The sequence below is a fragment of the Manis pentadactyla genome, chromosome 17 (assembly GCF_030020395.1).
Source record: "Manis pentadactyla isolate mManPen7 chromosome 17, mManPen7.hap1, whole genome shotgun sequence".
NCBI lineage: Eukaryota > Metazoa > Chordata > Mammalia > Pholidota > Manidae > Manis > Manis pentadactyla.
Window position 1 is genome coordinate 14,809,444 of NC_080035.1, and position 24,308 is coordinate 14,833,751.

General features: G+C 37.6%; 1 protein-coding gene across 7 annotated transcripts in view; it reads right to left on the minus strand.

Moving 5' to 3' along the window:
* NAA16 (N-alpha-acetyltransferase 16, NatA auxiliary subunit) overlaps positions 1-24,308 on the minus strand; it is a 77,089-nt gene that overhangs the window by 47,064 nt on the left and 5,717 nt on the right. For all 7 annotated transcript variants that reach the window (XM_057494404.1, XM_036932398.2, XM_036932397.2 and 4 more), the window contains exons 3-6: positions 23,961-24,065; positions 22,421-22,578; positions 20,158-20,292; positions 2,007-2,160 (exon numbers count right to left, since the gene is read on the minus strand). In XM_057494404.1, coding sequence (XP_057350387.1) covers positions 2,007-2,160; positions 20,158-20,292; positions 22,421-22,578; positions 23,961-24,065 — 552 coding nt within the window. The remainder of the gene's footprint in view (positions 1-2,006; positions 2,161-20,157; positions 20,293-22,420; positions 22,579-23,960; positions 24,066-24,308) is intronic.

The following is a 24,308-nucleotide window of genomic DNA, read 5'->3' on the forward strand; positions in this document are numbered from 1 at the left end:
ATTAGAAGAATATGTAAGATAAGTAAGTATTGCATATTCATGAAGTGAAAATCTCTATTTTATAAGTTTCTTTAAAGGATCTCAATATGTTAATGACTGAAAGACATAAAGATGTAAATATCAAAGGTCTGTGGGCCTGTAAAGTTCACTGAAAAAATTAAAATAACCTGTTCATATAAGCAGTACAGATCACTGGCTTTATATTCAATTAATGTCCCCCGAATTATGGATGAATGTGGCTATGATGCAACTCACTGAGTTTTTTAATGAGACTTGATCTCACTACATCATATCTATTTTAATGTATTTAGTCTATTTAATACCATATCTTTTTAATCACTGCATTCCTTATTGATGTTACGACACAAAGGCAAAGAGAAAAACCTGAAGATTAGGATTTCATCAAGAAATAGCAATAATACACCAAAATGTAAAAATAATCATTTTCTTTGCTTCCACCAATTATAGGTGGTAAAAAAAGAAACCAGAATATTAAATAATTTATCCATATTCTACCTACTTATCTGCAGTTTACCAAAGTATGAAAAATAGTGTTGTAGACAATATTGGTACTAGTATTATTCACAATAAAAACGAAATCAGTAAGTTGTTATACATTAACAAGAGTACAGTATAGCAGTTAAAAGTAAAGACTCGTGAAAAGACATGGAAGAAATTTAAATGAATATTACTAAGTGAAAGAAACCAATCTGAAAAGGCTACATACTACAGAATTCCAACTACATGACATTCTGGAAAAGGTACAACCAGAGACAGTAAAAGGATCAGTGATCGCCAGGGATTAGGGCAGAGAGAAACAAACACAGCACAGAAAATCTTCAGGGCAGTTAAACTACTCTGTATGACACTATAATGTTGGATATATTTGTCAAAACCTAGAAGAGGTACAACACCAAGAGTGAACCCAAGTGTAAAAACTACAGACTATGGGTGATAATGACGTGTCAATATAGGTTCAATGACTGTAACAAATGTACCACTCTAGAGGGAAATGGTGATGTGGGGAAGCCTGTGCATGTGTGGGGACAGAGGTATACAGGAAATCTGTACTTTCCACTTAATTTTGCTGTGAACCTAAAAATGCTAAAAAAAAGAAAGGTAGTTTATTTAAATTTGGGGAAATAAAAAGAACTCTGAAGTCAGTAAGATGTTTAGAAATTAATTATACCACCTAAAAGGCAGAGTAACTTTCAGCAAGTCCTTAACCTCACTAATCCTTAGCTTCAACTATAAAATGGGGATAATAGTACCTATGTTAGAAGTGCTAAAAAAAAAAACTAGGTGAAATAAAGCCATTTAAGCAATTACCATACTGACACATATGAAGAGTAAATAAATTTTAGCTATTATATTTATTAAGCTGTAGAAAGTCCTGTAAATATATTAAACTTTAGTTTTAAACTAATTATTATTTTAACTGGACATTCTATTTAGTACATATTGCTCAGGGAATGGATAAATTAAGGAGCAAAGTGCTGTTTAAAAAAAAAAACGTGCTTGACCTTTTGTTGAATATTTTTAACAAACTATCAGGATCCTGCCTTCATGATTAGCTGATAATGAAAATAAATGAAACCCAGTGTCATCATTTACTATTCTCATTGTATTTTACAACACATGGAGATATATGTATAGAGGGTGGGGGAAAATAGGGCTATGAAGACAATTTAACATTACTGCCAAAGAAATGGATCTGGAGTCAAAATCCCTGTACTTAGATCCAGCCCTATGCAACTTATTTAGCTGTGTGGCTTTGGGCTAGTCACCTAACCTTTCTGTTCCTCAGTCCCCTATCTCTAAAATGGACATAACTACATCATAGGGTCGTTATGAGGATTAACTAAATAAATACTGGCTTAATAATAAGTATTTATGACATTCCCTGATACAAAGCAAGTCTTATTTAAAATGTTAGAACAATAACGTAGATAGTCTTTCTTTTCTTTAACTGAAGCAACTAAAAAAGAAAAGGCAGGTCAACTTACCTTTAATTTCTTCCACCAAAAGTTTATCGCATATTTGCTTCTCATAAGTTTCTATATGATCCAAAGATTCCTGAAATAGATCTGCCTCTCTCATCACTTGATTCTGGTATAAGATCAGTTCACTATATTCATAATCTATTTTATTGGGAGGAACCTGAAAAAAAGTGGCCAAATTACCTCTCTTATATAATTAAATCAGAGATCTTTGCTTTCTCAGCAAAGTCATTCACAGACTTAAAAAACCAACTCACGAGGTGGAGCCAAGATGGCGGCGTGAGTAGATCAGCGGAAATCTCCTCCCAAAACCTCATATATGTAAGAAAATATAACAAAGACAACTCTTCCTAGAAAAAAGACCAGAGGACACAGGACAACATCCAGACCACATCCACACCTGCGAGAACCCACCGCCTCTCAAAGGGGGTAAGATACAAGCCCCGGCCGGGGGGACCCAAGTGCCCCTTCCCCCAGCTCCCGGCGGGAGAAGAGCAGGCAGAGCAGGAGGGAGAGGGAGCCCAGGACTGACTGCTGAACACCCAGCCCCAGCCATCCCGACCAGAGCGCAGACACAGTGCATGCGCGGGGCCCTGGATACTAGGGAAACAGGGCAGCAAGACCAGCGAGTGGGTATCAGAGGCCGGCACCAGAGAACAAAAGAAAAGTGAACGGCCATTTTGTTTTGTTTTTTTGCTGTTGTTGTTTTGTTTTGGCAAGCGCTTTTTGGAAGTCTTAAAGGGATAGGGACCCCAATACCAGGGAAACAGGGCAGAGAGACCAGTGACTGGGTGCCTGACGCTGGCGCCGGAGAATAAAGAAAAACGAGCAGCCCTCCCTCCCTCCCTCCCTCCCTCCCTCCCTCCCTCCCTTCCTCTCTCTCTCTCTCTCTCTCTCTCTCTCTCTCTCTTTCTTTCTTTCATTCATTCATTCATTCATTCTTTCATTCATTCTTCATTCATTCATTCTTCATTCATTCATTCATTCATTCATTCATTCTTCATTCATTCATTCTTCATTCATTCTTCATTCATTCATTCATTCATTCATTCATTTATTTATTTATTTATTTAGTGGTCGTTTTGTGTTGGCAGATGCTTTTTGGAAGTCTTAAAGGGGCAGGGTGGGACACTTAGTCCAGAGGTAGGGAATCCGGAGATCTCTGGGCACCCTAACCCCTGGGCTGAAGGGAGCACGGAGGACCCTTACAGAGATAAATAGCCTCCCGGCTGCTCCCACTGCAACGCGACTCCACCACATTGGTGCAGAGGACCGAGCCAGGCCACGCCCACAGCAACAGCGGAGATAAAATCCATAGCAACCGGGCAGGAAGCAGAAGCCCTGTCTGCGCTGCAGCTGCCCAGCACAAGCCACTAGAGGTCGCTGTTCTCCCAGGAGAGGAGGGCCACAAACCAACAAGAAAGGAAGTCCTTCCAGCCGTCACTCGTCCCAGTTCTGCAGACTATTCCTATCACCATGAAAAGGCAAAGCTACAGGCCGACAAAGATCACAGAGACAACACCAGAGAAGGAGACAGACCTAACCAGTCTTCCTGACAAAGAATTCAAAATAAGAATCATAAACATGCTGACAGAGATGCAGAGAAATACGCAAGAGAAATGGGATGAAGTCCGGAGGGAGATCACAGATGCCAGAAAGGAGATCACAGAAATGAAACAAACTCTGGAAGGGTTTATAAGCAGAATGGATAGGATGCAAAAGGCCATTGATGGAATTGAAACCAGAGAACAGGATTGCATAGAAGCTGACATAGAGAGAGACACAAGGATCTCCAGGAATGAAACAATATTAAGAGAACTGTGTGACCAATCTAAAAGGAACGATATCCGTATTATAGGGGTCCCAGAGGAAGAAAAGAGAGGAAAAGAGATGGAAAGTATCTTAGAAGAAATAATTGCTGAAAACTTCCCCACACTGGGGGAGGAAGTAATCGAACAGACCACGGAAATACACAGAACCCCCAACAGAAAGGATCCAAGAAGGACAACAACAAGACACATAATAATTAAAATGGCAAAGATCAAGGACAAGGAAAGAGTGTTAAAGGCAGCTAGAGAGAAAAAGGTCACCTATAAAGGGAAACCCATCAGGCTAACATCAGACTTCTCGACAGAAACCCTACAGGCCAGAAGAGAATGGCATGATATATTTAATACAATGAAACAGAAGGGCCTTGAACCAAAGATACTGTATCCAGCACGACTATCATTCAAATATGATGGTGGGATTAAACAATTCCCAGACAAACAAAAGCTGAGGGAATTTGCTTTCCACAAACCACCTCTACAGAACAGCTTACAGGGACTGCTCTAGATGGGAGCACTCCTAGAAAGAGCACAGCACAAAACACCCAACATATGAAGAATCGAGGAGGAGGAACAAGAAGGGAGAGAAGAAAAGAATCTCCAGACAGTGTATATAACAGCTCAATAAGCGAGCTAAGTTAGGCAGTAAGATACTAAAGAGGCTAACCTTGAACCTTTGGTAACCACGAATTTAAAGCCTGCAATGACAATAAGTACATATCTTTCAATAGTCACCCTAAATGTTAATGGGTTGAATGCACCAATCAAAAGACACAGAGTAACAGAATGGATAAAAAAGCAAGACCCATCTATATGCTGCTTACAAGAAACTCACCTCAAACCCAAAGACATGTACAGACTAAAAGTCAAGGGATGGAAAAACATATTTCAAGCAAACAACAGTGAGAAGAAAGCAGGGGTTGCAGTACTAATATCAGACAAAATAGACTTCAAAACAAAGAAAGAAACAAGAGATAAAGAAGGACACTACATAATGATAAAGGGCTCAGTCAAACAAGAGGATATAAACATTCTAAATATATGTGCACCCAACACAGGAGCACCAGCATATGTGAAAAAAATACTAACAGAACTAAAGGGGGATATAGACTGCAATGCATTCATTCTAGGAGACTTCAACACACCACTCACCCCAAAGGATAGATCCACGGGGCAGAAAATAAGTAAGGACACAGAGGCACTGAACAACACACTAGAACAGATGGACCTAATAGACATCTACAGAACTCTACACCCAAAAGCAACAGGATACACATTCTTCTCAAGTGCACATGGAACATTCTCCAGAATAGACCACATACTAGGCCACAAAAAGAGCCTCAGAAAATTCCAAAAGATTGAAATCCTACCAACCAACTTTTCAGACCACAAAGGCATAAAACGAGAAATAAACTGTACAAAGAAAGCAAAGAGGCTCACAAACACATGGAGGCTTAACAACACGCTCCTAAATAATCAATGGATCAATGACCAAATCAAAATGGAGATCCAGCAATATATGGAAACAAATGACAACAACAACACTAAGCCCCAACTTCTGTGGAACACAGCAAAAGCAGTCTTAAGAGGAAAGTATATAGCAATCCAAGCATATTTAAAAAGGAAGAGCAATCCCAAATGAATGGTCTAATGTCACAATTATCGAAATTGGAAAAAGAAGAACAGATGAGGCCTAAGGTCAGCAGAAGGAGGGACATAATAAAGATCAGAGAAGAAATAAACAAAATTGAGAAGAATAAAACAATAGCAAAAATCAATGAAACCAAGAGCTGGTTCTTCGAGAAAATAAACAAAATAGATAAGCCTCTAGCCAGACTTATTAAGAAGAAAAGAGAGTCAACACAAATCAACAGTATCAGAAACGAGAAAGGAAAAATCACGACGGACACCACGGAAATGCAAAGAATTATTGGAGAATACTATGAAAACTTATATGCTAACAAGCTGGGAAACCTAGGAGAAATGGACAACTTCGTAGAAAAATACAACCTTCCACGATTGAACCAGGAAGAAACAGAAAATCTAAACAGACCAATTACCAGCAACGAAATTGAAGCGGTAATCAAAAAACTACCCAAGAACAAAAACCCCGGGCCAGATGGATTTACCTCAGAATTTTATCAGACATACAGGGAAGACATAATACCCATTCTCCTTAAAGTTTTCCAAAAAATAGAGGAGGAGGGGATACTCCCAAACTCATTCTATGAAGCTAACATCACCCTAATACCAAAACCAGGCAAAGACCCCCCCAAAAAAGAAAACTACAGACCAATCCCTGATGAACGTAGATGCACAAATACTCAACAAAATATTAGCAAACCGAATTCTAAAATACATCAAAAGGATCATACACCATGACCAAGTGGGATTCATCCCAGGGATGCAAGGATGGTACAACATTCGAAAGTCCATCAACATCATCCACCACGTCAACAAAAAGAAAGACAAAAACCACATGATCATCTCCATAGATGCTGAAAAAGCATTTGACAAAGTTCAACATCCATTCATGTTAAAAACTCTCAGCAAAATGGGTATAGAGGGCAAGTACCTCAACATAATAAAGGCCATCTATGATAAACTGACAGCCAACATTATATTGAACAGCGAGAAGCTGAAAGCATTTCCTCTGAGATCGGGAACTAGACAGGGATGCCCACTCTCTCCACTGTTATTTAACATAGTACTGGAGGTCCTAGCCACGGCAATCAGACAAAACAAAGAAATACAAGGAATCCAGATTGGTAAAGAAGAAGTTAAACTGTCACTATTTGCAGATGACATGATACTGTACATAAAAAACCCTAAAGACTCCACGCCAAAACTACTAGAACTGATATTGGAATACAGCAAAGTTGCAGGATAAAAAATCAACACACAGAAATCTGTGGCTTTCCTATACACTAACAATGAACCAACAGAAAGAGACAGCAGGAAAACAACTCCATTCACAATTGCATCAAAAAGAAAAAAATACCTAGGAATAAACCTAACCAAAGAAGTGAAAGACTTATACTCTGAAAACTACAAGTCACTCTTAAGAGAAATTAAAGGGTACACTAACAGATGGAAACTCATCCCATGCTCGTGGCTAGGAAGAATTAATATCGTCAAAATGGCCATCCTGCCCAAAGCAATATACAGATTTGATGCAATCCCTATGAAACTACCAGCAACATTCTTCAATGAACTGGAACAAATAATTCAAAAATTCATATGGAAACACCAAAGACCCCGAATAGCCAAAGCAATCCTGAGAAAGAAGAATAAAGTAGGGGGGATCTCACTCCCCAACTTCAAGCTCTACTAGAAAGCCATAGTAATCAAGACAATTTGGTACTGGCACAAGAGCAGAGCCACAGACCAATGGAACAGACTAGAGAATCCAGACATTAACCCAGACATATATGGTCAATTAATATTTGATAAAGGAGCCATGGACATACAATGGCAAAATGACAGTCTCTTCAACAGGTGGTGCTGGCAAAACTGGACAGCTACATGTAGGAGAATGAAACTGGACCATTGTCTAACCCCATATACAAAAGTAAACTCAAAATGGATCAAAGACCTGAATGTAAGCCATGAAACCATTAAACTCTTGGAAGAAAACATGGGCAAAAACCTCTTAGACATAAACATGAGTGACCTCTTCTTGAACATATCTCCCCGGGCAAGGAAAACAACAGCAAAAATGAGTAAGTGGGACTATATTAAGCTGAAAAGCTTCTGTACAGCAAAAGACACCATCAATAGAACAAAAAGGATCCCTACAGTATGGGAGAATATATTTGAAAATGACACATCCGATAAAGGCTTGACGTCCAGAATATATAAAGAGCTCACACGCCTCAACAAACAAAAAACAAATAACCCAATTAAAAAATGGGCAGAGGAACTGAACAGACAGTTCTCCAAAAAAGAAAAACAGATGGCCAACAGACACATGAAAAGATGCTCCACATCGCTAATTATCAGAGAAATGCAAATTAAAACTACAATGAGGTATCACCTCACACCAGTAAGGATGGCTGCCATCCAAAAGACAAACAACAACAAATGTTGGCGAGGCTGTGGAGAAAGGGGAACCCTCCTACACTGCTGGTGGGAATGTAAGTTAGTTCAACCATTGTGGAAAGCAGTATGGAGGTACATCAAAATGCTCAAAACAGACCTACCATTTGACCCAGGAATTGCACTCCTAGGAATTTACCCTAAAAACACAGCAATCAAGTTTGAGCAAAGACAGATGCACCCTTATGTTTATCGCAGCACTATTTACAATAGCCAAGAATTGGAAGCCACCTAAATGTCCATCGATAGATGAATGGATAAAGAAGATGTGGTATATATACACAATGGAATACTACTCAGCCATAAGAAAAGGGAAATCCAAGCATTTGCAGCAACATGGATGGAGCTGGAGGGTATTATGCTCAGTGAAACAAGCCAAACGGAGAAAGAGAAATACCAAATGATTTCACTCATCTGTGGAATATAAGAACAAAGGAAAAACTGAAGGAACAAAACAGCAGCAGAATCACAGAACTCAAGAATGGACTAACAGGTACCAAAGGGAAAGGGACTGGGGAGGATGGGTGCGTAGGGAGGGATAAGGGGTGGAGAGAAGTAGGGGGGTATTAAGATTAACATGCATGGGGGGGTAGGAGAAAAGGGAGGGCTGTACAACACAGAGAAGACAAGTAGTGATTCTACAACATTTTGCTATGCTGATGGACAGTGACTGTAAAGGGGTTTTTAGGGGAGACCTGGTATAGGGGAGAGACTAGTAAACATAATATTTATCATATAAATGTAGATTAGTGATACCAAAAACAAAACAAAACAAAAAGGGCAGTTCCTGTGTGGTAACCTCCAATGAGTTCTACACAAGGGTATAAAGGGCACATAAAAGTGTAGGCAAAGGGTCTGTTTGCGTTTATACAGAAGATCAAAGCCTAATTGGGCTACCCTGAAAATGAACTAAGATACGATATGAAAGAGAACTTCCAACATCAGCACTCTCTGGAAGACTCATGCCAGAAGATGATCATCAAAAAACCCCAACAAACATCCACGCACTGCTACAGCTGTATGCACTCATCCCACCAGTTCCTGGACTTGCCATGGGAATGAGGAAGGAGATATCTAAGCTGGCCTGTGCATACAGTAAAACAACAAATTTGACTGGATCTATACTGTTGGAACTCAATCAAGAATTAGGAGAAGTGCAAATTGTAGCGCTCCAAAATCTTACAACTACAGACTATTTACTGTTAAAAGAACATAAGGGATGTGAACATTCCCCAGGAATGGGTTGTTTTAATTTGTCTGATGTCTCTCAGACTGTTCAAGTTCAGTTGGACAATATCCACCATATCATAGATAAGTTTTCACAAATGCCTAAGGTGCCAAACTTGTTTTCTTGGTTTCACTGGAGATGGCTGGTAATTACAGGTATGCTTTGGTTATGTAACTATACTCCTATTATGTTAATGTGTGTGCGCAATTTAATTAGTAGTTTAAAACCTATACATGCTGAAGTTACTCTACAAGAAGATATGTCAAAGAAATAATCAATCTTCCCATGTTTTCTTCCGCCTGCTACTTCTATAGCTTTTCTTCTTCCTTCCTAATTACAACCCTTAAATAGAATTCGTGCCTCATATCAAATTTACAGAGTATCATAATTCTTCCAAGTGTTAAAGATACCTCAAGACAAATGCTGGGCATAGAAGCCACAGGGCATAAATATGCAAAGAAGTAAAAAGCTAACCTTTTCAAACAGTAAGGCTTCTCTCTCACTTACCAACTTTACATGTCCCTGTATGGCCCCGGAAGATGACTGGTTAGCCAGAGACGGGTAAGATTCCTCAAGGGAGGAACAACCTAAGACAGGCACAGTCGCAGGGGGGTCATCAGGTGAGAAATTGGGGATCAACAGAGGTGAGGCTTAGAACCTCACCCCCCCTGTGCTGAGAGAAATCTTCTGCATACGTGGATGTTTTATTGCCCTTGTCTAGCTTGGATTAACACATAGTCTACAGGCACATACCTGATCATCTACATTTGCTCTCTTACAACACTAAACTATGTTTTCTACCTTTATCTTGTATCTACCTACCACTTCAGCATTTTATTAAAAATAATAATAATAAAGAGAGAAATGTGGTATCCACATATAAATCAAGTATAAAAACCAAATGAGTATTCATATTTGAACTGACTGTTTATAGTTCATAATGCATGAGCAAAACCGAAAGTTTCTGTGATGACGGCCCTTGTACTGTTCACTATGTAACTTATTCACTATGTAAGAATTTGTTCTACATGTAAGAACTTGTTTGTTATGCCTCAGAAGATTGGAGACTGACGAAAATTAGGCTTGGGGTGTATTAATGATTGTGCATTGAGCATTGACTCCCCTATACAGAATTTTATTGTCGTTATAACCATTTGATCAATAAATATGAGAGATGCCCTCACAAAAATAAATAAATAAATAAATAAATAAATAAATAAAAATAAGAAATAAAAAAAAAGAAGAAATAATTGCTGAAAACTTCCCCAAACTGGGGTAGGAAATAATCGAACAGACCACGGAAATACACAGAACCCCCAACAGAAAGGATCCAAGGAGGACAACACCAAGACACATAATAATTAAAATGGCAAAGATCAAGGACAAGAAAAGAGTTTTAAAGGCAGCTAGAGAGAAAAAGGTCACCTATAAAGGAAAACCCATCAGGCTAACGTCAGATTTCTCAACAGAAACCTCACAGGCCAGAAGAGAATGGCATGATACAGTAATGCAATGAAACAGAAGGACCTTGAACCAAGGATACTGTATCCAGCACGACTATCATTTAAATATGACGGCGGGATTAAACAATTCCCAGACAAGCAAAAGCTGAGGGAATTTGCTTCCCACAAACCACCTCTACAGGACATCTTACAGGGACTGCTCTAGATGGGGGCACTCCTAGAAAGGGCACAGCACAAAACACCCAACATATGAAGAATCGAGGAGGAGGAAAAAGAACGGAGAGAAGAAAAGAATCTCCAGACAGTGTATATAACAGCTCAATAAGCAAGCTAAGTTAGGCAGTAAGATACTAAAGAGGCTAACCTTAAACCTATGGTAACCAAGAATTTAAAGCCGGCAATGGCAGTAAGTACATACCTTTCAATAGTCACCCTAAATGTAAATGGACTGAATGCACCAATCAAAGGACACAGAGTAACAGAATGAATAAAAAAGCAAGACCCACCTATATGCTGCTTACAAGAAACTCACCTCAAACCCAAAGACATGTACAGAGTAAAAGTCAAGGGACGGAAAAACATATTACAGGCAAACAACAGCGAGAAGAAAGCAGCGGTTGCAGTACTAATATCAGATAAAATAGACTTCAAAACAAAGAAAGTAACAAGAGATAAAGAAGGACATTACATAATGATAAAGGGCTCTGTCCAACAAGAGGATATAACCATTCTAAATATATATGCACCCAACACAGGAGCACCAGCATATGTGAAACAAATACTAACAGAACTAAAGGGGGAAATAGACTGCAGTGCATTCATTTTACGAGACTTCAACACACCACTCACACCAAAGGATAGATCCACTGGGCAGAAAATAAGTAAGGACACGGAAGCACTGAACAACACAGGAGAGCAGATGGACCTAACAGACATCTATAGAACTCTACAGCCAAAAGCAACAGGATATACATTCTTCTCAAGTGCACATGGAACATTCTCCAGAATAGACCACATACTAGTCCACAAAAAGAGCCTCAGCAAAATCCAAAATACTGAAATTCTACCAACCAATCTTTCAGACCACAAAGGTATAAAACTAGAAATAAATTCTACAAAGAAAACAAAAAGGCTCACAAACACATGGAGGCTTAACAACATGCTCCTAAATATCAATGGATCAATGAACAAATTAAAATAGAGATCAAGGAATATACAGAAACAAATGACAACAATAACACAAAGCCCCAACTCTGTGGGAAGCAGCGAAAGCAGTCTTAAGAGGAAAGTATATAGCGATCCAGGCACATTTGAAGAAGCAAGAACAATCCCAAATGAATAACCTAACATCACAATTATCGAAATTGGAAAAAGAAGAATAAATGAGGCCTAAAGTCAGCAGAAGGAGGGATATAATAAAGATCAGAGAAGAAATAAACAAAATTGAGAAGAATAAAACAATAGCAAAAATCAATGAAACCAAGACCTGGTTCTTCGAGAAAATAAACAAAATAGATAAGCCTCTAGCCAAACGTATTAAGAGGAAAAGAGAATCAACACAAGTCAATAGAATCAGAAATGAGAATGGAAAAATCACGACAGACTCCACAGAAATACAAAGAATTATTAAAGACTACTATGAAAACCTATATGCCAACAAGCTGGAAAACCTAGAACAAATGGACAACTTCCTAGAAAAATACAACCTTCCAAGACTGACCAAGGAAGAAACACAAAAGTTAAACCAATTACGAGCAAAGAAATTGAAACGGTAATCAAAAAACTACCCAAGAACAAAACACCCGGGCCAGACAGATTTACCTCGGAATTTTATCAGACATGCAGAGAAGACATAATACCCATTCTCCTTAAAGTTTTCCAAAAAATAGAAGAAGAGGGAATACTCCTAAACTCAATCCATGAAGCCAACATCACCCTAATACCAAAACCAGGCAAAGACCCCACCAAAAAAGAAAATTACAGACCAATATCCCTGATGAATGTACATGCAAAAATACTTAATAAAATATTAGCAAACCGAATTCAAAAATATATCAAAATGATCATACACCATGACCAAGTGGGATTCATCCCAGGGATGCAAGGATGGTACAACATTCGAAAATCCATCAACATCATCCACCACGTCAACAAAAAGAAAGACAAAAACCACATGATCATCTCCATAGATGCTGAAAAAGCATTCGACAAAATTCAACATCCATTCATGATAAAAACTCTCTGCAAAATGGGAATAGAGGGCAAGTACCTCAACATAATAAAGGCCATATATCATAAACCCACAGCCAACATTATACTGAACAGCGAGAAGCTGAAAGCTTTTCCTCTGAGATCGGGGAACTAGACAGGGATGCCCACTCTCCCCACTGCTAATTAACATAGTACTGGAGGTCCTAGCCACAGCAATCAGACAAAACAAAGAAATACAAGGAATCCAGATTGGTAAAGAAGAAGTTAAACTGTCACTATTTGCAGATGACATGATATTGTACATAAAAACCCTAAAGACTCCACCCCAAAACTACTAGAACTGATATCGGAATACAGCAAAGTTGCAGGATACAAAATTAACACACAGAAATCTGTAGCTTTCCTATACACTAACAATGAACCAATAGAAAGAGAAATCAGGAAAACAATTCCATTCACAATTGCATCAAAAAGAATAAAATACCTAGGAATAAATCTACCCAAAGAAGTGAATGACCTATACTCTGAAAACTACAAGTCACTCTTAAGAGAAATTAAAGGGGACACTAACAGATGGAAACTCATCCCATACTCGTGGCTAGGAAGAATTAACATCGTCAAAATGGCCATCCTGCCCAAAGCAATATACAGATTTGATGCAATCCCTATGAAACTACCAGCAACATTCTTCAATGAACTGGAACAAATAATTCAAAAATTCATATGGAAACACCAAAGACCCCGAATAGCCAAAGCAATCCTGAGAAAGAAGAATAAAGTAGGGGGGATCTCACTCCGCAATTTCAAGCTCTACTATAAAGCCATAGTAATCAAGACAATTTGGTACTGGCACAAGAACAGAGCCACAGACCAGTGGAACAGACTAGAGACTCCAGACATTAACCCAAACATATATGGTCAATTAATATTTGATAAAGGAGCCATGGACATACAATGGCAAAATGACAGTCTCTTCAACAGGTGGTGCTGGCAAAACTGGACAGCTACATGTAGGAGAATGAAACTGGACCATTGTCTAACCCCATATACAAAAGTAAATTCAAAATGGATCAAAGACCTGAATGTAAGTCATGAAACCATTAAACTCGTGGAAAAAAACATAGGCAAAAACCTCTTAGACATAAACATGAGTGACCTCTTCTTGAACATATCTCCCCAGGCAAGGATAACAACAGCAAAAATGAACAAGTGGAACTATATTAAGCTGAAAAGCTTCTGTACAGCAAAACACACCATCAATAGAACAAAAAGGAACCCTACAGTATGGGAGAATATATTTGTAAATGACAGATCCAATACAGGGTTGACGTCCAAAATATATAAAGAGCTCACATGCCTCAACAAACAAAAATCAAATAATCCAATTAAAAAATGGGCAGAGGAACTGAACAGACAGTTCTCCAAAAAAGAAATACAGATGGCCAACAGACACATGAAAAGATGCTCCACATCACTAATTATCAGAGAAATGCAAACTAAAACTACAATGAGGTATCACCTCATACCAGTAAGGATGGCTGCAATCCAAAAGACAAACAACAAATGTTGGCGAAGTTGTGGAGAAAGGGGAACCCTCCTACACTGCTGGTGGGAATGTAAATTAGTTCAGCCATTGTGAAAAGCAGTATGGAGGTTCATCAAAATGCTCAAAACAGACTCACCATTTGACCCAGGAATTCCACTCCTAGGAATTTACCCTAAGAATGCAGCAATCAAGTTTGAGAAAGACAGATGCACCCCTATGTTTATCGCAGCACTATTTACAATAGCCAAGAATTGGAAACAACCTAAATGTCCATCGGTAGATGAATGGATAAAGAAGATGTGTTACATATACACAATGGAATACTACTCAGCCATAAGAAGAGGGCAAATCCTACCATTTGCAGCAACATGGATGGAGCTGGAGGGTATTATGCTCAGTGAAATAAGCCAAGCGGAGAAAGAGAAATACGAAATGATTTCACTCATCTGTGGAGTATAAGAACAAAGGAAAAACTGAAGGAACAAAACAGCAGCGGTATCACAGAACCCAAGAATGGACTAACAGGGACTTTCGCAGAATAAAAGTTAATTTAGATGAGAAAAAAGAAAAAAAAGCAACTCACAAACAGTTCCAAACAGAAAAGTGATTAACAGCAATAAAGATTTAATGTATCCTCTAAAACAAACAAAGGAGTTGGGAATTTTGCCTATGGCAACGTGAAGACGTCAGAAAATTCTGTATCCCCAAAAAAGAAAAAATATAAGGTTGAAATCTTGAATCTACCAAAAAAACTACTACATCTAATAAAGGAGTTTAGCAGAGTGACAGAATACAAGATCAATGTAAGAAAATCAGGTACGTGTCTAAATACTAGCAACAAACAAACAGGAAGGATTCTATCTTGAAGACTGTATTTTAATACCCCGGAAGTTAAAAATGTAAGTTCCTAACTTACTCTTGAGCAAACGGACAATAACTCAGACCACCTTGGGGGCTGGGCAGGCACGCTGTTTGATATGCTCCCAGACCAAAACTCCGGGATGCCAGGGAGAAATCTGAGCAGAAGTTCCTTGTGTTAATTCTGAGTATTCAAGAACCACTTAACAAGTCTGCACCCCCAGCCCTTACTCACATTCCTAAAGAATCCTTAAAGGGGGCAACTCCCAGCCTTTTGGGCGCTCCTCTTTGAGGTCGCCGGCACTTTCTAAGTGCATACCTTTTAACTTTAAACTCTCTTTCCAACCTCTTGGGGTGTTGCTCTCTCTGGGGTCGCCTGCACTTTCTAGGCATGTATCCTTTTAATCTTTTCCCAGCCTTTCAGGGGTGCCTCTTCTCTAGGGCAGTCCACACTCCCCTTTCTCCGATTGTGCTCCTTTTACCTTAAATAAACTTCTCACTTAAACGCACAGTCTCTGGGCCTTTCCAGTAGTAAGTGTTTTTATTACTTTGCTTTGTCATTCTAATCTTCCGAATTCTGGCTTTAACCTTCACTCTGTCCTACCTGGGACAAGTAAGGAGGAGCTTCTGAGAGCTCACACCTGGGCTTGCAAATTACCATCGCCTGGGTGACCAGGAACTGCATCTTACAGTCATGCTCTTCAGTAACCTGCCTGAAAGTCTCCCTTCTTAACCTACATGAAGGTTCGCAGAACATAATCTCTCTCCATCCAGTGCTCTGCAGCTCCCCCAAAGCCTGGGGTGGTAGGGACTCAGTTCCCATTCTGTGCAGATCCAAGCAGACGCTGGACACCAGGTGACCCTGGCTTAAGGAGTTAGCAGGGGTCGTGCCCCATGCTGAGTGGCTGTTCCATGAACTTCCTTTATTATTCTATTCTGTCATTCCTTAACACTCTTACTTTAATAAACTTCTTCACTTTGTCATCTGACTTCCCTGCATCACTGAACATACTCTACCTAACATACTTGCCCACACTTTCTAAGTGCATAACCTTTTAACTTTAAACTCTCTTTTCAACCTTTCAGGGGGTGCTCCTCTCTCTGAGGTCACCCAAACTGTCTAAGTGTGCAAACTTTTAATCTTAAACTTTCTCTCTCCAAACCTTTCTGGGCGCCTCTCCTTGCTGAGGTTGCCTGCTGCACCACTTCTCTCTTTAAGTAACTTTAAATAAAACTTTTACTCTGCTTCTCTTCTGTGTCTCTGCCCTTCAATTCTTTGTTGCGGTGCGGACAAGGACCGAGGAAAATACACAACGCTGTCCCAACACTATGAAGCTACAGTAATCAAAACAGGGTGGTAGTAGCATTAAGGATAGACATACAGATAATGGAACAGAAGATCCAGAAACAAGCCCTTATATTCTGGCCAATTTTCAACAAAGGTGCCAAGGCAAGTCAATGGGGAAAAGGTAGTCTTTTCAACAAATGACGATGGGATAATTAAATATCCACGTGCAAAGAGTGATCTTAAACACATATTATTTCATACCATATACAAAAGTTAACTCAAAATGGATCATAGACCTAAATGTGAACGTTAAAACCATAAAAGAAATCTTAGAAAAAATAAGAGGAAATCTTTGTGACTCTATGCATAAAAGAAAAAATTGATAAGCACCCACTCCCAAGGCTCACTCCCTAAACTCCCCCTTGCCTGCTTGCTTGCTGTGCACGTAGGAATGTTACAGATACAGAAGCAGAAAGATATATATTGCTCCCTTTGCCTTTGTTCAGGGTTCAGACTTTTGGGGAGATTACTCCCCTCTGAGCCCGCAGCCACCGGTGTGAAATAAAGCCTGAACACTCCAAGACCTCCAACTGCCGCTTGGTTCTTCCATCAGTGATCCAGTTCAGGTTTTTTCAGTATTTTCCATAACATTTCAACTCAGTTTTAAGGCAAATAACCTAATTTAAAAATGGGCTTACGATTTGAATAGACATTTCATCAAATGAAAATCTAAATGGCTAGTGAGCACATGATAAAACCCTCAATATTCTTAGTTGAGAGGAAAATGCAGAGGTAACATTAGAACATACCCACTAAAACAGCTATCATCAAAAAATAACTTGGCACCCTATGCTTATCACAGCACTATTTACAATAGCCAAGAAATGGAAGCAACCTAAGTGTCCATCAGTAGATGAATGGATAAAGAAGATGTGGTACATATACACAATGGAATATTATTCAGCAATAAGAAGAAAACAAGTCCTACCATTTGCAACAACATGGATGGAGCTAGAGGGTATTATGCTCATTGAAATAAGCCAGGTGGAGAAAGACAAGTACCAAATGATTTCACTCATATGTGGAGTATAAGAACAAAGAAAAACTGAAGGAACAAAACAGCAGCAGAATCACAGAACCCAAGAATGGACTAACAGTTACCAAAGGGAAAGGGACTGGGGAGGATGGGTGGGAAGGGAGGGATAAGGGTGGGGGGTGGGGAGGGCATTACAATTTGCATGTATAGTGGGGGGGGCACGGGGAGGGCTGTGCAACACAGAGAAGACAAGTAGTGATTCTACAGCATCTTACACTGATGGACAGTGACTGTAATGGGGTGTGTGGGGGGGACTTAGTGAAGGGGGGAGCCTAGTAAACATAATGTTCTTCATGTAATTCTCGATTAACGATAACGAATGAATGAATAAATAAATAGATTAATTAACTTGGTAGTTTATTAAATGTACTTACCATACAACCAAGTAATTTTATTCCTAAATCTCTACCCGAGAAATAAAAATGTCTATACAAAAACTTGTACACAAATGTTCATAGAAGCATTACTCATAGTAATTAAAAGTAAAAACAATCCATACATCAATTGATGAATGGATAAAGAAAGTGGTATATTCATATAAGGAAATAGTGTTCAGAATTAAAAAGGAATGAACTACTAATACATGCTCTAATATGAATGAATCTCAAAAACATGCTGAATAAAAGAATCGAAAGACAAAGCACTACACTATGATCGCCTTTATTCAAAGTTTCCAAAAAAGGTAAACCTACAGAGGCAGAAGCAGGTCAATGGTTGCCTGGGAATGGGAGTACGTGGTAAATGACTGCAAATGGGCACAAGAGAACTTTCTGAGGTGATGAAATGTTCTAAAACTACACTGTGGTAGTGGCTACTATAAATTTACTAAAAAAAGTCTTTGAGATGTACACTTACAGTGAAAGAATTTTACGTTATGTAATTATACCTCAAAAAGACTCTTATACATCTTAATTATACCTTTTATTATAAAAAATAAGAAAATTCCAAACACCTAGTTTTCAACCATTAAAATGTAGTACTATTTCATTTGAAAGGAAAGAGTGTTTATCAAGTACAGTGAATATGGTAGAGTATACTCTCTTTTCATAAGGCCTTGATTCCTGGATAAAGGCAAATAATTATTCTCAATAGATAATTCTCCAGGTTGAGGTAAACAGCTAAGCATCTAAGTAAACATGGTGGACATACCACACAGTTTATCTTCGCCCTTACCTTATGAGAATAAACAAAAATACCTAAAAAAAATAGAGCATACAATTTATTTTCCAATGAATTTCTGGGAAATGGAAAAGAAATGAAAAGTAAGTGATGAAATAAAACCAAAGCAGCTCAAGCATAGAATAGTTGTAAAGAGGAAACCATTAGGAACGGTGACTATCTACCTTGGAAAATTCCTGGCAAGGTCAGGATTATGACATGACAAGTAATAAAGATTGAGCCATGGGGATCAAGATTCAGGGTTTAACTAAAAGTTAACCAACTCTTCCAAAAATAACAGGAGGGAACACTTCCCAACTCATCCCGAGGCCAGACACAGACATGAAAAGAAAACTACATTCTCTCTTATCCTCATATCCTTACCCTCACTAATAATCAAAGAAATACAAATCGAAAGAAGAGTAAGATAAACTTTACATCCAGAACACTGGAAAACTAAGAAAGCTGCCAAGTGTCAGCCAGGATGTGGGGAAACATTAACTATAAAACCTTGCTAGTGAGGTTTATAGATTATAAATTAGTAGCATTATTTCAGAGAATGATGATGTAATACTCAGGAAAGCTGAAGAAACACATGGCTACAACTCTGCCACTCTGGTTTCAGGGATACACTAACAAAAACTGCGCACATGGCTAGGAGACAACAGACGAGAAGAGTCATTTCAGCACTGTTTTTAATAGAGACAAAATGAAATGGGTAAGTTACGGCTTTTTTATAAAATGGAACACCAAACAGCAGTTAAAATCAGATAAACTAGCCCTACATGTATCAACAGATATATCTCAAGATGTGTTGAATGGAAAAAACTGGGTATCACTCATGTAAATGTTTAAATACACAAAATAATAGTCTGTAATTTTTATGAACTTACATAATAATATAAACATGACTAGGAATGACCTGTACCAGTTTGAGAGTTGTGGTTCCATCTAGGGAAGCACTGAGGGAGAACTTCAGCTATTTCTATAACATTTCCTTTCTTTAAAAAAATAATAAAATTCTGGACCAACTATGGCAAAATGTTAACATCTATTTAATTTCTCTTGTGATACAGTGTATTGTTTTGTACTTTTCTATTTTACATATATATGTATGTATATATGTATATATTCCCACAATCACAAAACTATTTTCATTTTTATTTTCTTTATTCATTTGAATAGTGTTGAAATTATAGTAAGCAAAAATATTTATATTATTTATCTATTAAGAATCCTACATTTTAACTTTTTCCAATTATTTCAAAATTTTTTCAAGTTTTTTCATTGAGCTCAAAGACTTTAATTCTTATTTGGGAGTGGGGACAATAAAGAAGTCAACTATTTTAATTGTGAAAGAGAAAATGTTAAAATGAAGTTCTTACTTGCTGAGTTTGTCTAAATTCTTCCAACAGTTTTAATGCCATATCATAGTCTTTCAGCAAATGGTATGCAATAGCATATCCAATCCAGGAAGCACGTTGTGTTGGGCGCAGCTGAAGAAGCTGATACCTTGTCTCCTTTAAAAAAAATAAAATTAGTCTTTTTTATTTTTTTATTTTAACTTTGTTGAATATATTTATATTTCATCACAAAGATTTAGAAAATAATGATACCTTTATTTCCTTTCTAATGAATTCAGTGAACAAGCATCAATTTCAGAATGAAATAGGAATACTTTTTATGTTCCTTATCCCAATTACTTATGTTCTAGACTTTGTAATCCTCACTGTAAGTAAGGCTGCCACTGAAAAGCTGTTTTTGGGGCCCATGCTTTTCATCTGCCTTAACAAAATAATCTTTATATGAGAATTTCTTTTGGTAACTAACATCTTAGAAGAGAAACTAAGATAGCTTTTTATAAAAGCAGATTTTCCTTTTTATAAAAATACCTCATTAAAACAATGTATTCGCATTGTTCTAAGAGGCCTCAGAGACGGTGGACCCGGCCACGAGGAACACTCCATCACCTCACTGAACTTTCCTCACAGAACCACAACTGCTGCCACCCTATGGCAGTTCAGTATCTACAACATTAGGGAAAAAACACCAGAAATTCACCCTGGCTGCCCAGAAGACTCAAGATATTTCACTAGCAGAAAATCCAACCTCCCTACACAGCCCCCACTTTTTCATAGCTCATGTTCGCCTCCAAGTTTTAGACAAGTGCAACTGCTTGAAGGACAGGGTCTCAAGAAGAACGCTAGCTGCGACGGAGTTTTGAAAATGCAGTGTTTAGCTTCCAGGACTGTTCCGTGACACCTGCTGGAATGGGTGTCAAGTGGGTCCACCCACAGTACATGCCACAGGAACATAAGATCTTTTTTTTAAAAAAAAGGTATCTTTAGCAAAATTTAAGGCAATATCACTCCTCTCCCCCCTTCATGTTTCAGTGTCTGGTTCCTTTTAGGCATGACAGTAAGCTATGTCACTTTTATCTCTCACTTTCACCATTGTTTCTCTGTCATACCCCTCCTTCATTAAAGTCTGGGTTGGTTTTTTTCTTCTTTGCCAATTTTGCCATTATCCTGGGCAAATGCAACACTGTGGATCGCCCATTGTACAACCTCTACCTTCTTTGATTCAAGATTTCCTCATCTTTAATGATCTCCTCCACCCAGTTTCAGAGACCCACTCCCACAACCATACCCTAGACTTTATCGTCACTCAGAAATCACAAATTCAGATATCACATCCTCTGGCCACAGCTCCTATGTTGCTAATACTCTCACTCACTGATATTCCTACTCATTATTTTGGACACCACTAGGACCTCCAGTTCCTTGGGTCCTTCATTTCTAAACAGTTCTTTTATCTTCATTTATTTCACTACCCCTTTTAGCAAAATTGTTAATATTCTTAATTTCTTTATCAATATTCTGAATTTTTTACCTTATTTCTGAAGGTAACTGATTTTAACTCCCATTACACCCATGGTGCTAAGTATTGCTAAAGATAAACCCCACAACCTTAAAGAATGGTTCTATTATTAAGCTCAGCAGAACTCTTGTGAGGTGTGCAGAAATCTAGGCATACAGTGTAAGGACTTACATGGCAGTAAAAGGCAAAAGTAAAAAGTAAATGAAAAATTTTTAAATTATTTAAGAGCAAAGTATTTAAAGAGAACTGCTAAGAGTTGGTGGCCTCCTTCACATAAGAAAATTCCATTTTAGACATACTGAATTTAAGATACTAAGTGGAGTAAACACATGGAGAGATGCCCAGCAGAGTTCAGATGCCAGTTTGAAGACGTCTGGACTATAGTTATGGCATTCACATTATTTTATATTTACTAATCCATATTAAAGAAACTGTAATCGCTACATTTAGATTTCAATTATAAAAGCTCTGCTTACTAAATTTATAAATGTAAAAAACACAAAGAATTTAGTACAACATTTGCACATAGGAGATACTCTATAGTTTTTTAAAAAGCATTATATGAATAAAGTTATCCTCTTTTGATGATCAAGTATGCAGTTTCACAACCAGTTCTGGGGAAGAAGATTTCAAGTGATTTTCCCCTTCTACAAGCTACAATGAGCAATCAATCTATAATCTTGGCTTATGCTTGCCTTTTTCCATGTTCACATGCTTTTAAATTGTATCTATTGTAAAGACATGTACACTTAAGACTAAAGTACTTACTCGGTAACCTTCAAGGTCTCTCATTTGAATCTGCAACAGAGACAGATCCCTCAAAATTTGCATATTATCCTTATCTAATTTGAGAGCATTTCGGTAACATTTAATAGCTTCATCATACTTCTTATCAGAACGCTGCAAGAGTCCATATACATGCCAACCTGTTAAGTTAAGGAAATAGAGACACAGATACTAGAATATGCTATGCTACATATCTAATAGAAAGCTTACCTTATTAACAAATGGTATTTTGTCTGGGAATTACTTCAGAATGATCTGGGGACAGAGGGAGGAGAATAGAAAGTAGGTAGTAAGAGATGAAATCAGATCAACCTTGACTATTACTAAATTATTAAAGCTGGGTGATGGGCACATGGGGGCTCATTATTCTATTCTTTCCACTTTTATATGTTTGAAATTTTCCATATTTTTTAAGTAAACTTAGAAAGTTCTTCGTAAAAATTATTTGTGTTCTCTACCCTTTATCCCCTCACTTTTCTACCCCAGCATCTCACTTACTCTTCATCACTGCATATTAAAACAAAATATATACAAAAACTGCAATTATTTTTTAAAACAAGTTTCTATTCAATTCTAAAATAAGATGTAACCACCCATTAATTCACTAGTGATACTATGACCACAAAAATTGTTTGTATGTATTGTAAATTAAAGTCTTAGCATATCTTGGAGCCAAAAAACTATCTTACTTGTATATCCTCTCTCTTCACTCTGGGGTAAGCACTGAGATAAAGAAATAAGCATTTAGTACTTTGAGAGAACCCTAAGCTAAATATGTGAAAACAGTACTAGGATTATTGATGTTCAATGCTGGCCAACAGCTAGATGAATTAGATATAAAAAAACTAAGATACAAAGGCAATGTGAAAAGGTTGCAAGTAAGAATAATGACAAGCAAAAAAAAACACAAATAAAAATCAATTTCAATGATTTGGGGTTTTTTCCCCCCCTAAACTGGGATACTAGCCAGAGAAAAATACAATTAAAGTATCCAGTTAAGTAACAGAAACCAAGTGAGGAACCAACATAATATCACACTTAATACTAAATAAAATCTGTTCTAAAACAAGTTTCCTAAAATTCTGAATTTTTCTTCTAAAACTTCTAAAAGTTTAAGAAACACAAATTTTACTAAGTACATCCTATATAGGTACCTCATTATTTGGAATGACAAGAAAGTATCACCCAGTCTCTGGATGTGTAAGAAAAAAATGTGAGTTTCAAGTCATACATAATTTTCTAAGTTACTTTTCTTTCACACTAAGTAGAACTAAAATAAATAAAAAACATACAGGTAATCTGTAAAACACTCCAATAAACAAACACGGAGTAGGTAACAGATGAAACTAATATTACAAAATGCTAATAATTAATGAAGATGAATAACAGGTACATAGAATTCTTTGAATTCTCTCTTCAATGTAAGTTTGAAATTTTTCAGTTTTTTAATTTAAATTAGAAAACACTTGTAAATGAAAACACATGAATGAAATTAAGCTGTTCAACAAGTGCAAAAGGATACAGACATGACTCTTGACATCATTACGAAGTCCTTTACGAACAAATTCATATGCTGCTTCTTTTTTTCCTAAACAGTTCAATGTTAATCCTTTCATAGCCAAAGTTTCTGAAAAAGATTTTTAACCTCTATTTACACATGAAAGATGCAATTATTCTCTTAACACTATTTTAATATTTGAGATCTACCAATGCTGTATTATTCATCTCTTTAATCACATATTTAGAAAAAGTTCTTTCCAAATACAGAAAGTAAAACTACATTTAAGTATTTGCTCAAAGCTTAGCCTGACTCCCTTTCTAAAATTCCTTAGGCTGGGACTGAGTTGCTAAAACTTTCTGCCCTTTAGAC